Below are 15,350 nucleotides of genomic sequence, written 5' to 3'. Positions count from 1 at the left end.
GTTTCTATATTCCTGAACTAGGTATATGTCTAGTTATGTGACAAGGGGCTCCAGTGTCTTTGGCAGGACACCCATATCATTAAGCCTGAGAGTTTGGAGGTAATGAGAGACTGTTGTGGTCTCTCTGTTCTCATGGGTTCCACCCATCCCCATAGATTCTAATATGCCTTTGCTTCTGTTCTTCATGTCCTTTTGCTTTCCTGACTACCTTTCCTGTTGACTTCAAGATGCAATTAGAAACACTACTCCCACAATTGCATAATGTCAATTCCTTATACTAAAACTCTTATTATACATGCATATATCCTAGAAGCTCTGTTTCTCTGGTTGAACTCTGATGGAAATATCAACCTACATTTCTGACTCATTCTACTTTTTCTGTTCTAACTCCTCTCACTTGACCTGGTCCTTATTTTGTGCATATTCTCTAGAATCACAGCACTGACCCTCTTCTCTATTTACACTTTCCTTCTTACACATTCTTTGTAGCCAAGCTCATCAATTTTCATAAATCTCACATACATGCCCTTTCCTTTTATATTGTACTTGTAGACCAAACTTCTCTCTTGAACACTAGCGGTATTTCTGCGAGCCTTCAAAACATCTTTGATTGGATATTTTGGAGATAATCCTAGACTCAACAGTTCCAGAAATGAATTCATACACCAGGTAAACTAAGCTATTTATCAGTATTTACTGTGGCACTTATCATACAGCTTTGTAATAATTATACTCCCATCCCACTAGATTATAAGATGTTGAGGAAAGACAGCACTGTGTTATTCATCTTATCCTAAGCATTTAGCATGATGAGCAATATGTAGTAGGCACTTAACAGATGTTTAAGAATGAATATATGAATGAACAAATGACTGAATGAATGGATTCATAGAAGAGATAGAAACTGCAGAGAGATAACAAGTGGCAACACAGACGAATAGAGCATACTTATTCTCAAAAAGATATAATTTAAGGATCTGTGTGTATGGCATAATTTTCCAAAACTTTTAATAAATACCGTTTTCCTAAAATTAATATTGAACCAGAAGGTTTCAGTGAAAAGAAGTACCATGATTTTAAATTGCTAGCGTTTCTTTACTTTTTAGTATTCATTGAATTTTGTACATAAAATGCTTCAAAAAATGCTTCAACTATTTAATTTAAACTGATGACTGTTATGTGAGGCTTTCAGATTTATAAGAGTGGAAGTAAACTTTCACAGAACAAAATATGTTTTCATTTTTCTAACAGAAGTTGTATAATTAAATACAGTTTATGCTAAGCAACCACAATACTATTACAAGAACATTTATTTTTAGATTAAGGATAGTTTCAGAATCTTTATTAATAAGTGAAGGTATAATTTGTGTTTGTGTTATCAGAAAAACAACTCCAGTTGTCAATTTATCTGCTAGAAAAGTAATTAAATGCTAAATGCAAACAGAGTAAAAAATATAAGATTCTGCTTTCAATTTGCATTAATATAGTCGTACTCCATGGTTCACTTATCAAATTATTCTTCTCTAAAGAAGCTATTTCTTTACTCTCATACATTTAATAACAACACATAATTACTATACCTTCCAGAATTTTCTGGGCTTGAATCTTCAGAGAAACCATGCAAAAGAAATAGTTTTGGGGCGTGCTATTGATATACTGCCTATATTTATGCACTGAACAACTTGCATTTAATTTGAATAATATTTTGGTATTTTAAAATTGTTCATAAAATTGAATAGAACAAAGGAACAAGAAATCTAGAGGGACACATGTCTCAGAGTGGAATGGTTTTAATGAAAAACAGCTTTGTTTATTAATATATTAATAGTATGCCCTGCCATTGTTTTATCCCGTGTTTAGATATAAAACTTATAAATCTTTACTGCCTAAAACATAAAGTTCCAAATCTCAACTTCTCAAAAATCTGTGTTAATCTTTTCCACTTCATTTCCAATAACTCTTCCTTATGAAACCTAAACTCCCACCACACTGAATTCATTTCAATTCCTTCTACACATTATGTACTTTGTGAACTTTCATTCCTTCTGCCTTTTTCATGCTGTATCATCTGTATGGAAGAAGCAAATCTCCCCTCCTTTTTTCTCTGACTTTCTAGATGCTCCATTCTCTACCATTATAGCTTGCAAACTAATCAATTATTTTCTGAGTTCTTCTTTTTATTATACTACAGTATGTCAACTGTTGCCAGTAGTAACCAACACATGTTGCTACAAGCCCTTTGCCTGCCATTTCACTGAGAGCTCTGAGTTCAACAGGGACATTAGCTGCCTTCTAATTAATTGAGAACTATTTCACCAAACCTTCTGGAACTGCATAACTCCATCCTTCAAGCCTCTAGTAATAATTACCTTGTCACCTGTTGCTGAGTCCTGAATCCAATGGCTTGTATTTTAGGGTTTTTATCATAACACACCACCACAGTTTTGGAGCCAAATTCTGTATTAGTCTCAGTAGGTTAGGTTATGCTGTAGTAACAAGCTACTCTCAAACCTGATGACTTGTTTCCTTTTCATTTTCAATGCATGTCCACCCTAGCTCAGCAACATATCTGCTCCAGGTAGTTTTCAGCATGACAGGAAAGGCTCTGTCGACAACACTGCTGATCTTGTGGCAGAATGAAAAGACAGGACACCGCACATGCTAGCTCTTAGAGCTTCTGCCTGTGCACGGCAAACACTGCTTGTCACATCTCATTGGCAAATAATGCAAGTCATCTCATCAAGCCTGACATTAGTGAGGCAAGTAGGTGATCCCCTTTCCAGGGAGAAGCAGCAAGAATTTGTACATAATATAATCTGCCACACATACCAATCCTACTTCTAAAGCTGAAGTTTGTTTTTACATCATGTATATTCTACTATGGTTTCTTTTTCCAGACTGTCATCTCTAATCTTCCCATCTCTGCTTAAATATTGGTCACTGACTCTTTCCTCTAACTTTATTGTGAAAAATGTAGACTTTTACAATTTGACATTTTGGTTAATATTTAATGAAATTTAGAAAATTCTCTGGTGTTCCATTGTTTAGGACCCCATGCTTCCATTGCTAGGTGTCTGGGTTCAACCCCTGGCCAGGGAACTAATACCTCCCAAGCCAAATGCCCCCCGCCCCCGCCAAAAAAAAAAAAAAAACCTTTTAAAAATGAAATTTAACTTCCCTGGTAGCTCAATTAGTAAAGAATCTGCCTGCAACACAGGAGACCCCAGTTCAATTCCTGGGTCAGGGAGATCCCCTGAAGAAGGGATAGGGTACCCACTGCAGTATTCTTGGGCTTCCCTGGGGGCTCAGTTAATACAGAATCCATCTGCAGTTCTGTGGACTCAATCCCTGGGCTGGGAAGATCCCCTGGAGGAGGAGATGGCAAGCTACTCCAGTATTCTTGCCTGGAGAATCCCCATAGACAGAGGTGCCTGGTGAGTTACAGTCCATGGGGAAGCAAAGAGCTGGACAGGACTAAGAGACTAACCACAGCACAACCCTGCTTTGTTAATGATTCCAAAGGCATCACTTGACTACCTGTATTATTGTCACTTCTAGAAACTAAATCATTGAAAAAAGAGTCACTGGATTTTACTTTCTTATTAGTAATGGCATTCCTGTATACCTACTTACTTATTACCAATTGTTATCATTAAAAATTAAATATTGCAAGGACAGATCTTCCCCTTCTAATTTCTTTACTGAAAGCCTACCTACACTTACTAATCTTGGGCTTCTGTGTTCACATCTAAGTACCTTCCATGATTTTTGTGCTGATCTTTTCTTTTAACATAATGATACTCCTTACCATAGTTTATAAAGTAAATGTCGGAGACACCTTTATAACCTCTCTGATCTCATTTTTTAATGGGTCAGCCATTCTTGCCTCCCTTGAGCATTTTATTATTTTTTTAAACCTCAAAACTATACAATCAGAATGTTTTTCTCCCAGATCTTCAGCAGGTTAACTTCTTTTCATTTAGGTTTCAGCTCAAATATTACCTCCTCAAAGGAATCTTCCACATTCACTTTTACTAAAATAAACTTCTTTCCTCCACACCTCTATGTCCTTCTCTATCTCATTATTCCTTTTTGTTGTTGTTTGTTTACTAATCTCTAAAATGGGCGTCCCTGGTGGCTTAGATGGTAAAGAATCCACCTGCAATGCAGGAAACTCAGGAGATGCGGGTTCAATCCTTGGGTCAGGAAGACCACCCCCCCCCCAGAGAAGGGAACAGCTACCCACTCTAGTATTCTTGCCTGGGAAATCTCATGGACAGAGGAGCCTGGCATGCTACAGTCCATAGGGTAATAAAGAGTCAGACACAACTGAGTTACTACAAGGAGTCTCTGAGATTATCTTGCTTGTTTATCCCATTCATCTCAGATTGGGATTTGAACCCATGTGCCAAGAATTGAACTTGGCCAAGACCCACAGCTTCCAACTGAGATCACACACCTGTTTTTAGGACCTAATGAAGCTCAGTCAGTCAGTCAATTCAGTCGATCAGCTGTGTCTGACTCTGCAACTCCATGGACTCCCTGTCCATCATCAACTCCCGGAGTTTCCTCAAACTCATGCCCGTTAAGTCAGTGATGCCATCCAACCATCTCATCCTCTGTCGTCCCCGTCTCCTCCCACCTTCAATCTTTCCCAGCACCAGGGTCTTTTCAAATGAGTCAGCTCTTCGCATCAGATGGCCAAAGTATTGGAGTTTCAGCTTCAACATCAGTCCTTCCAGTGAACACCCAGGACTGATCTCCTTTAGGATAGACTGGTTGGATCTCCTTGCAGTCCAAGGGACTCTCAAGAATCTTCTCTAACACTACAGTTCAAAAGCATCAATTCTTCGGCGCTCAGCTTTCTTTATAGTCCAACTCTCACATCCATACATGACTACTGGAAAAACCATAGCCTGATACTTTGTTGGCAAAGTAATGTCTCTGCTTTTTAATATGTTGTCTAGGTTGGTCACAACTTTTCTTCCATGGAGTCAGCGTCTTTTAATTTCATGGCAGCAGTCATCATCTGCAATGACTCAGATGAAGCTCAGGTTCTTGATATTTCATCACAGAAAGAATTCAATGAGAGACAAAGTGAAAAGTTAAGAGGTGAATTTATTCAGAGAGAAACACACTCCATAGACAGAGTGTGGGGCATCTCAGAAGGCAAGAGCAGCGGCAAAATGTGATGTGGTTAGCTTCTACAGGCTGAGTAATTTCACGGGCTTGAATGGGACGATTACTTCAACTATTTTAGGGAAAGGACGGAGAATTCCAGGAATTGGGCTATTGGTCATTTTTTGGTATTTTATTGTCAGCCTTTGAACCATCTTGGTGCCTGTGGGTGTGTCTTTTAGCTTGCTTATGTGTTACAACCAGCGTATACTCAGGCTCAAAATCTAGTGGAAGTCCACTAGTCTGCCATCTTGGACCTATTTGATTCTAATCAGTTTATGTCATGTCTTCAGGCTATGCCATTCTTTTAAAGGTTGTGCCCTGCCCCCCTTTCCTCCTGTTTGTCTTCCCAGCCAGTATATAAACTCCATTAGTGAGGAACAAGTTTTTCTTTAGCTGTCATAGTTAAAACAGTGCCAGATGCAGAGTAGGTACTTAACAAAGATTTACTGAATGAATGAAAAAGATACCAGTCTTCATAAGCTTCATGTCATTATAATAATCACCACCTCTTCTCCAGCACCACAATTCGAAAGCATCAATTCTCCAGAGCTCAGCCTTCTTTATGGTCCAATTCTCTTAATCTCAACAATTGGCATCAAAATCCACAGAGTCAGAATGGAACCTCTGAAACTATCTTGGACTCCCTCCTCTTCCCACTCCTATGTTTGATCAATCACAAAGTCTTGGTGCTACCTCCTAAATATCTCTGCAATCTTTTCTTCATCATCACATTTCCTACACTAGTGGAAGCTACCATTATCTAACATGGACTATTGCAATGGCCGTTTAACCATTCCCTCCTCTTTCATGTTTATCTCCAGTAATTCAATTTTCATAGACAAAGCAATCACTTAAAGCCACATCTTGCTTTTGCCTAACTCCCTAATGCTCTCAGCATAAAACCCATGCTGTGTAAATGACCACTGGTTCAACAGATCTGATACCCTCCCCCACCCTCCCCGCTCCCTTTACTGTTCAAGTTCCAACCAAACCAGACCTCCCTTCTTTAAAAAGTCTCTTTCGTACAGTCACAACTATTACCTCTGTCTATACATCACCTCCCTCCATTTCGTTTGGTTAACGTCTTCTCCTTCAGGTCTCCCATTACTTTTTTGGAGGAGACTTTCCTTCCAGGTCCAATTACTGGTGTGATCATTTGATTAATGCTTTAAGCTACATATGAGCTTGGGGTTCAGAGTGTCTTCGAATGCCTGGGAAGACTTTTGGGTTAAAAAAAGAAAAAGAAAAAACAGGTAAATGATAATTCCAGTTTTGGGATACCGGAAAAGATTATGTGTAGTGACAAGACCAATAGAAACATATTTTTAGAATGCAGTTTCAAACCCAGGCAGAGGAGAGAGTGGCAATGTCGCAAAGGTCTTTGTAGCACCTTTGTAGTCAGGCTCCTCTGTCCCTAGGAATCTCCAGGCAAGAATACTGGAGTGGGTTGCCATTTCCTGCTCTAGGGAAACTTCCCGTTCCAGGGATCGAACCCGTCTTCCGCATTGGAGGCAGATTCTTTACCAGGTCTGAGCCACCAGGGAAGCCCTGAACACTTAAGCGACGACCAGGAACTGTTTCCAGATCACATTGACAAGACTACCACCATCTTTAAGTCATTTACTAGTTTCTAACTTCTGCCCCTCAATGACAGTCAAGGACAGGAAGCAGCTGCAGTAGTTTTAAACCGCAGTCGCTGACCTCAGCGGCTAGAGACTCGACCTGCCCTCCAGGCGGCCGGCGCTCAGCCGCCAGAGGCGCCGCGCAGCTCCCCGAGCGGCTGTCAGGGCGGGCGGCGCGCAGCCGGCACGCGCGCCCCCAGCGTCTCGGCGCGCGGACCAGGCTCGTGGACGCCTAGCTAAAGGACCCGGCTCGCTGAGCTCAAGGCGCGTGCGTCCGCCTGCCCGCCCCCTCTTCAAACTCGGGGCCTCCCGAGAAAGTGCCCGTGTAGTCAATCGTAGGTTTCTAGTTTTGACGCAAAAAATTACCCATTGAAAGTATGCAAGGCATAGTAGTGAGACTGTTTTGCTTTGCAGTCGAACGCTGTTGATTTGGCCAGATTAGAGCAGACGCGAGAAGTGCTGAGTCAAACAGGCATTATCCAGGACAGCTGCATCCGGGCCCTCCTGCCGCAGGCCGCCCTCTGAGCCAGGGGTCCTTCAGGTAGGAGGTCCTGAGTGACTTTGGACGTCCGCTCCTCACAGGTGCGGTGAGTGCTTAATCTCCGGCCTTGCGGCTTAGTTTTTCTCTCGGTTTGGGCTCGAGGCCTCTGTCGCAACCATGCTCCGCCAGATCATCGGTCAGGCCCGGAAGCATCCTAGCGTGAGTTCTTAAACTCTCTCCCAGTGTCTTCCCTTGTCTATCCGGTGGGACGAGGCGGCTGCGTCTGTCCCCTGGGAGCTTCCTCCTTCGGCCCCTTACGGTTCCTCGGGGCTGGACCTTGCCTCTGTCCTGTTCTCCTAGTTGCCCCAGGACCTTGAGTTGTGACCTTGCACGCCTTGCATTGTGGGGTTTGGCCTGGCATGGGGGAGGTGAGGGATTCTCTCGGGCAAAAGAGAATGTTGGAACAGTGTGGTGGGCGGGCGTCCTTTTGCAGGTCGGTGGTGCCAGGAGGGATAGTCGTGCGCTGTGTGGGTTAGACAGCAGGAAAGGTCAAGTATACTGTTTGTTGTGCTGTTAAAAGCCTTGTTTTCACTGCATTGCACCACTAGGCCTTAAGGAAAATGTGAGGGTCTCTGAGTTTGGAATCCTCAGTTTCTCTTGACGTCTTGATACTTTGTGATACTTTAGGAGTGCGGAGTTTAATTGCGTTGAGTTCTTTTATATTTCATGTGTTTCCCCCTTGCACATCAACGTCCGGTGGTCCTAAAACTCAATTACGCAATGTTTAATTTGTGTTTTAAATCTGATTGCCTAACTGCATTAATTGTGCTATTAGTACGTGTCCAGAGATTATGTGTATTAGCGGTATTTATATAGGTGTGTTTCTGTATGCTCATTCAGACTTTATTTAACAGAATTTTTGTTTTTCATAACGTCTGTGTAGAAGCAAGCTTAAATAATTTGCCAAGAGCTTGTGTTTCAAGCCTTGACATGCGAGAAGCTGGAATTTGATTTACTATTAGGTAAAAAAGATGTATTTTCTTAGAAGATTTCAATTTCAATATAACGTTTTCCACGTTAGATCAGAATTATCTTCACATCCTTTAGAAATTCTAGAAATTCCTTTTTTTTTTTTAACTATTGAACATAGTTAAAATCTTTAAAAATGAAGTCCTTTTTTTTCAAACTTTAAGACCAGATTAAAAAGGTGGTTTGAGGAGAAGGTAAATCTAGAGTTAGAATGCAGATTAGTGGTTGCCTGGGGCTGAAGGTGGGGATGCCTGGGGCTGAAGGTGGGGATGCGTGTGGCAGCAGTGACCCTGAGAGAGATTCTTGGGGTGATGGGAATGTTCTAAAATTGTATTGTGGGATGGTTGCACAGCTTTATACATTTACTGGAACTCGTTGGTTGTTGAAGTTAATGAATTTTAAGGCATGTAAATCCCAATAAAGGTGTTAACATAAAAAAAAAAAAAGATGGTTAGAGATTTGGGAATCAGTGTGTAGAAACTACTGTAGTCTGTTTACTTTTATCAGTATGTAGGTATTTGAAGATGACTGTTAATTCTCGTCCATTTTGTTTTGGCTTCCAGTTGATCCCCCTCTTCATATTTATTGGAGCAGGAGGGACTGGAGCAGCACTGTATGTCACACGCCTGGCATTGTTCAATCCCGATGTCAGGTAAGTGTTTAAAAATGTTTAGAACTTTGATGGTTTACCAAACTGATTTAGGAGCCTCAGTCTTTCTAGAGAGGCAGCATCAAGTAGTAGAAAGAAGCTGAAATGTGCTGTCCTAGAGTAAGTTCAGATCCCAGTTCTACTGTTGTTTTCTTTTTCTGGTTCATGCAATTATCTAAATTTCTCTGAGTTGCATTTCCTCATTGGTTGAGTATAACTGCCAGTACCCACTTTGTAATGTATTGAGGGTTGAGATAATAGTAACTTTATAAAACACTTAGTCAGGGTTGCGAGTATGTTTGAGTGTTTTTGGGGGGCTGTTTTCCTACAATAGGGAATGCTGTTTTTAAAAACAAAGTTTTCTGTGACAGGGTTAGGAACAGGGATACTGCCCCAAGGGGCTCTCTCTGCTATACCTTTTATTAACTTGTTACGTGGGTTTGCTTATTAGGGGTCTTATCTATATTTCAACTCTATAATGAAAATAACACTACTTCATCTGATAGGAAGTGGAATTTGATCTGTTCAAAATGATAGCTTCTTGAATGTAAAACTACTCTAAATAGTATTTTGTAACTTTAGTAATTACAGTGTTTTATGTATTTCTTCTAGTTGGGACAGAAAGAATAACCCAGAACCCTGGAACAAACTAGGTCCTAATGATCAGTACAAGGTAAGCTAAAAATTGTTTCAGAATTGCTGGAAAGTGTATTTTAATAAATTTTGTTATGAAGTAGGTCTTTTTTTGAAATAGGAGATGCAAGTAAAACTATTATAATGAACTTGGAGAAGTTGCTGGATTGTTCTGTTAAATTAAAATGGTATATTTTTCTAATAAATATCTTTTTAAGGACTTTATTCACAGTCTTTAGAGTCTGGGTGGGAAATGAAGGTAATGTCTCAATTCTGCTGATTTGACTAAGGAAAAAAAGAGATAGTATGGTTAACATTTTCTCCAGTCTTGGGTAGTGTAGTGCAGTGATTCTCAGACCTGGGCATACATTGGCAGCACTGGAGAGGTGGTTAAAATAGATTCTTCAACTCCACTCCCAGCGGTTCTGATTCACTTGATCTGTTGTGGAGGCAGAAAATTTGCATTTCTGATAAAGTTTCAGATGATATTGATGCTGTTGGTTTATGGGCCACACTTTGAGTAACTAATCTAGTGGCTGGTTTGGTTGGTGGTTCTTTCTTTTTGGTATGGTTGACATATTTCAGGTGAAATTAGTAGGAAGAAGTGAAAATCAGTTGAAACTTATATTTTACCATAAATTTTCTAGGTACACCTTTTTGACATCTTTCTGCAAAACTAGTTCGTGAAACTACTCCTTCAAAGAATCATTTCATGGACTGAGGCTCTTTACTTTTATTTATGTTACCGATACATAATTGACATGTAATATTGTGTAAGTTTGAGGTGTACAGCTTGTTGGTTAGGTGCATTTATGTATCACACTATGATTACTACAGTAGTGTTAACTAACACCTTTATCATGTCACATAATTATCACTTTTTTGTGTTGAGAATAATTAAGAGCTAGTCTCTTAGCAACTGACATTTATGATACTATTGATGATAATCACTATATTGTGCATTAAGCCTCCAGAACTTATTGAGCTACTAGTCGCAAGTTTCTGCCTTTAATATCGTCCCGGTTTCCCCATCTTCCATCCCCTGGTAGTCACCTTTCTACTTTCTCTTTTTACAAATTCAGACTTTTTAGATTCTATTTAAGTGATGATCACACAGTATTTGTCTTTCTCTGTCTCAATTACCTCACTTAGCATAATGCCCATAAGGTTTATCCTTGTTGTTGAAAATCTAAACCATTTATTCCCCAGATACAGCTGTGGTTCCATGTAAGATTTTTGTAAGAAAAAAATCCTTGCAGTGTCATAAAGAGTATAAATGTTTGCATATACAAAGAAAAAACCCTTGGCATGTCAAAGCTTTATTAGGATATGATTCATATACCATATGTGTGTACTAAGTCACTTCAGTTGTGTCCAGCTCTTTGTGACCCTGTGGATTGTCACAGAGAGTCAAAGGGTGAGACAGAGGATGAGATGGTTGGATGGCATCACCAATTCAATGGACATGAGTTTGAGCAAGCAACAGGAGTTGATAACGGACAGGGAAGCCTGGTGTACTGCAGTCCATGGGGTCACAAAGAGAGTTGGACATGAATGAGTGACTTAACTGATGGACTGTGGCCCACGAGGCTGTTCTGTCCATGGGATTCTCCAGGCAAGAATACTGGAGTGAGTTGCCATGCCCTTCTCCAGGGATTGGGTTCTTGCATTGGCAGGTGGGTTCTTTACCACTAGGGCCACCTGGGAAACCATATACCATACAGTTTACCCACTTAAAGTATATAACTTGGTGGGAATTTTCCACTATACCAGACTCTTTCATCGAAAACTAGCAGTTTCTTTGAGCACTGTTAGGGAGAAGTATCCAGAGCAAGAAGTGTTTAGGACCTTTTAGCAGATATATCTCTTTATTGTAGATATATACGGTCATTACACGGAGAAGGCAATGGCACCCCACTCCAGTACTCTTGTCTGGAAAATCCCATGGACGGAAGAGCCTGGTAGGCTGCAGTCCATGGGGTCGCAAAGAGTCAGACAGGACTGAGCGACTTCGCTTTCACTTTTCACTTTCATGCATTAGAGAAGGAAATGGCATCCCACTCCAGTGTTCTTGCCTGGAGAATCCCAGGGACCGGGGAGCCTGGTGGGCTGCCGTCTACGGGGTCGCACAGAGTCGGACACGACTGAAGCGACAGCAGCAGCAGCTGTCATTACTGATGACAGCAGCTTTTAAAATAATTATCACCTTTTGCAGACTCCAAGCCTTCTGCTCCACCTTCTGATTATAATTGGGCTTCCAAATCTCCAACAGATTTCTCTACAAGAAACAATGTACTGATGAACCTGAAGTGAGCCATCTAATTTGTGTCACATTTTGCCTCAGAAAATGATATGCAAGCATCCTATTTTTTCTCTCCTGTAAATTTAAGTCCATTCTGGAGAAAATGATTCCATATCCAATAAACTTTAAAAAAGAAAATAGCAGCAACAAAAAAACCCAGGCCTTGGTCCTCTCACCCCAAGAGCATATTGGAATCTCTGGTATGTAGTTCAGAAAACTCCCCAGGTGATTATGATAATGAAACTGATTACCAGTGTTTTAAAATATGATGTTCATGGGGTCACAAAGAATCAGACACGACTTAGTGACTGAACAGCAGCAACAAGAATATGGTAACACATGCCAGAATAAGGCCACGTGAGCTGGAAATGGAATGTTGCTGCAGCAGAAATCTAATGTGTGTGGCGTAGATTGGGCTGTGAAGAGCTAAGATACTGGTATTAGAGCCTGGAAAAATGAATCCTGCAATGGCAAAATATCTGATAAAGTGTCACCTGCTGTAACTTGGAAGGCAGACCTTGTGCTTAAAGAGTTCATCATAAAAGATTTTGGAAAACAGGATGTTAGTGGGCTGTGGCTGGCTCTACTTGCCAAGAGATGAGTTTAGAAGAATTGGGACATTTGCAAGCAGAAATAGAAGGGAACCAGGTCCAAAAACTTGAGAGCTTGGCATGGATGATGTCTACTACTGCTCTTAAACCTAAACAGTGAGGTAGACTAGATTATTTGTCATTCTCTTTCCCTCACCTAAGATAATTTTTTTTCTGGCCCTTTTAACATCAGGTTTGGTTATGTGACTTGCTCTGGCAAATCGAAGTGATATCTGCCACTTTTAAATGAGCGTGCGGTTCGTCCATTGTTCTTTCCCATCTGTCTCCTGAGACCAAATTGACAGTTAAGGGCTTCTCATTCATTTTAAAATGAAAAGAACATAGAGCAGTTAGCTTAGAAAGGCAGATAATATGAATGAAAAATAAACCTTTCTTGAAAGCCACTAAGAAGGTGGTTATTTTTTGCTATTTCACATTCTAGCAAAAGCTAACTAAGAGAGGAGACTAACAGGATTTAAGCATTGAAGGTCTAGCAGCATTTCTCAACTGGATAAAATACCTTGAAGCCAAGATCAGAATATGCTGTGCCTTCCCAGCTGTTGTTTGAGAAACCTCCAAGGTAGCTACCATTAAATTGAGAAAAGGATTGGGGACATGGAAGCTGAAAAATAAAGCAGATTTGAAAATTACTTCAACAGAGGACTCTGATACTGGTACATGGAGCTGAATAAAGCAAACATATCAGAAGTCTGCTTAGTTTTGAGGAAATTAGCAAAAATACTGTGAACTTTCCACTCTGCTTGGGTGTAGGAGCTTCATCCTGCTTCTGACAAGTCATATAACTTGATCCCAGTGGCCTCTTTTATAAAGAATGAGTAAGGTTGTGATAATTAAGATAAAACAAATGATTCTGCCGATAGTGCCCAGGATCTTTTAAAACAGCCCAATAAATGCTTATTTCTTAAAATATAACCTGCAGTTCCTTTTACAAATATTCTAACATTTTGTTAGTATGTTACAGATGAACAGTTGGTTTCTTTCAAGTCCCATTGTTTTTTTCAATTACTTCATAGGAGAATTCTATCAGAACAAAAAATACTGCTTTATGACTGAGTCATACTTTAATGTTTATAAAGTTTATAAATGTCTACATATGTATCTCAAGGATAAGTTTCACAACCTGGGAATTTTTTCAAAGTCAAATAAAATTAAGAATTTTTCAATTAGAGATCAAGAAGTTAGGGTATGTTTGAAGAAATAAAAGGTTTGAAGAAATAATGGACACAGATGTATGAGCTTCTTGCTTAAAAACTGAAGAAAATGATTATACATTCTGCAGTTTGGATACTTCTGGAGTTAAATAATACAGTTTTCAAGTAATTAGAGTGTAGCCTCTTCAGTATTCTCTGGCATAAGATTATAGCCTTATCTGGGCTTATTACGAATCCTAATGTTTCTTTAGTAGGATTGCTAGAGCAGTTTCAAGTATAAATCATTTTTTAAAAAATTATTGGGAGAGGCGGTTTTTAAAGAAATGATAGTAAAATATATTTCAAATTAAGTTGAATATAGAGACATTTATGGAAATTAAAAATTTTCCAAAATACACTTAAATATATTTAAAAGCTTTTATACCAAAGGTGGTAAAGTGTAAATTTGATTTTGATGCATTCTGGGTTAGGAAATTAAGGAAACCCCTAAGTGAAGGAGAGAGAAAAATGGAAAGAAAAGTCATCAAAGCAGGCCAGTTTGTATGTAACAACTAACAGAAAGAAACATGCAACAAAGCATTACTTTATATTATTAGCTGATCTTTATTGCTTTAAATCTTTCCCATCTAAATTATGGCACTTTGCTGAACAAATAGGGATGATAATTGATATTCATTCTGTTGAAGATTCACTCCTGTACATAATAGAGATGAAAGGAAAAACGTAAAAACTGGAAATATATGTCAGAAGAATTCATAATTATTCACCTTGAAGTTCCAACAGATCATACTGACTCTGCTTTTCTAAGGAAGATTGAATATTTTTACCTTACCAAAACCATTATTAAGGACTGGAATTTTAACGTCTTTGTTTGATTTTTATATTGTTAAATATTTCTAATAAAAGTTCATGTCTATAATTGTTACTATAGAAAGCTGAATAAAAATGATCTTAAACATCTATAGCATCTTTGTGTATATGATTAAAATATCTTTTTTCTTTTCCAAGTTCTACTCTGTGAACGTAGATTACAGCAAACTGAAGAAAGAAGGTCCAGACTTCTAAATGAAATATTTCACTTAAAGCTGCTTAGAATGAAGGTCTTCCAGAAGCCATCCGCACAATTTTCCACTTAACCAGGAAATATTTCCCCTCTAAATGCACGGAATCATGTTGGTGTATTGTATTGGGGTTTACACTTGTGAATAAATAGTCTGAAACTTGATATGTGTCATTATTTAATGCTGAAACTCTACTCTGAACTTCATAACTCAGGATATGGGAACTTATAGGAATTTAAGGAATTTCTTAAATTTCTGTGTATTCGTGTAACTTGAAAATAAGACTTTAAGCAGCTCTAATAAGACACTTTCATTTTGTGTACAGGCTGTTAACACTGGGGCATATTTAAGAACTGGAATTGTAAATGAAAGGTAGATTTGGAAGATTATTCAAGCCTCTTTGGGATTGGCGAGATGAAAACCTCTGAATTTCTGTTACTGGCTGATATTGAAGTTGTACTGTTGTTAATACTGGTTTTTACTGTGTCATTCTCTCTGCTGAAAATTTTCTAGGTTGTCAGTTGCCATGGTCTGGCTGGGGATTGTAGTTGGATCTGACTCCATCACTATTCACCAAGGGAGTGGCCAAGAAGTGCTCTTGAGAACTTCTGAGTTTTGGCAGGTTTTCAA

General features: G+C 39.3%; 1 protein-coding gene across 1 annotated transcript; it reads left to right on the top strand.

The window, feature by feature from the left end:
- Positions 1-6,782: 6,782 nt before the first annotated feature.
- NDUFA4 (NDUFA4 mitochondrial complex associated) lies at positions 6,783-14,884 on the top strand. The gene is made up of 4 exons (XM_043462720.1): positions 6,783-7,503; positions 8,877-8,965; positions 9,575-9,635; positions 14,668-14,884. The coding sequence occupies exons 1-4, from the start codon at positions 7,462-7,464 to the stop codon at positions 14,722-14,724; spliced, it is 249 nt and encodes an 82-aa protein (XP_043318655.1). The 5' UTR covers positions 6,783-7,461; the 3' UTR covers positions 14,725-14,884.
- Positions 14,885-15,350: the final 466 nt, after the last annotated feature.

Source organism: Cervus canadensis, chromosome 3 (assembly GCF_019320065.1).
Source record: "Cervus canadensis isolate Bull #8, Minnesota chromosome 3, ASM1932006v1, whole genome shotgun sequence".
Classification (NCBI taxonomy): Eukaryota; Metazoa; Chordata; class Mammalia; order Artiodactyla; family Cervidae; genus Cervus; species Cervus canadensis.
The sequence above is the reverse complement of the archived record's forward strand: the minus strand, read 5'-3'. Positions and strand labels throughout refer to the sequence as shown.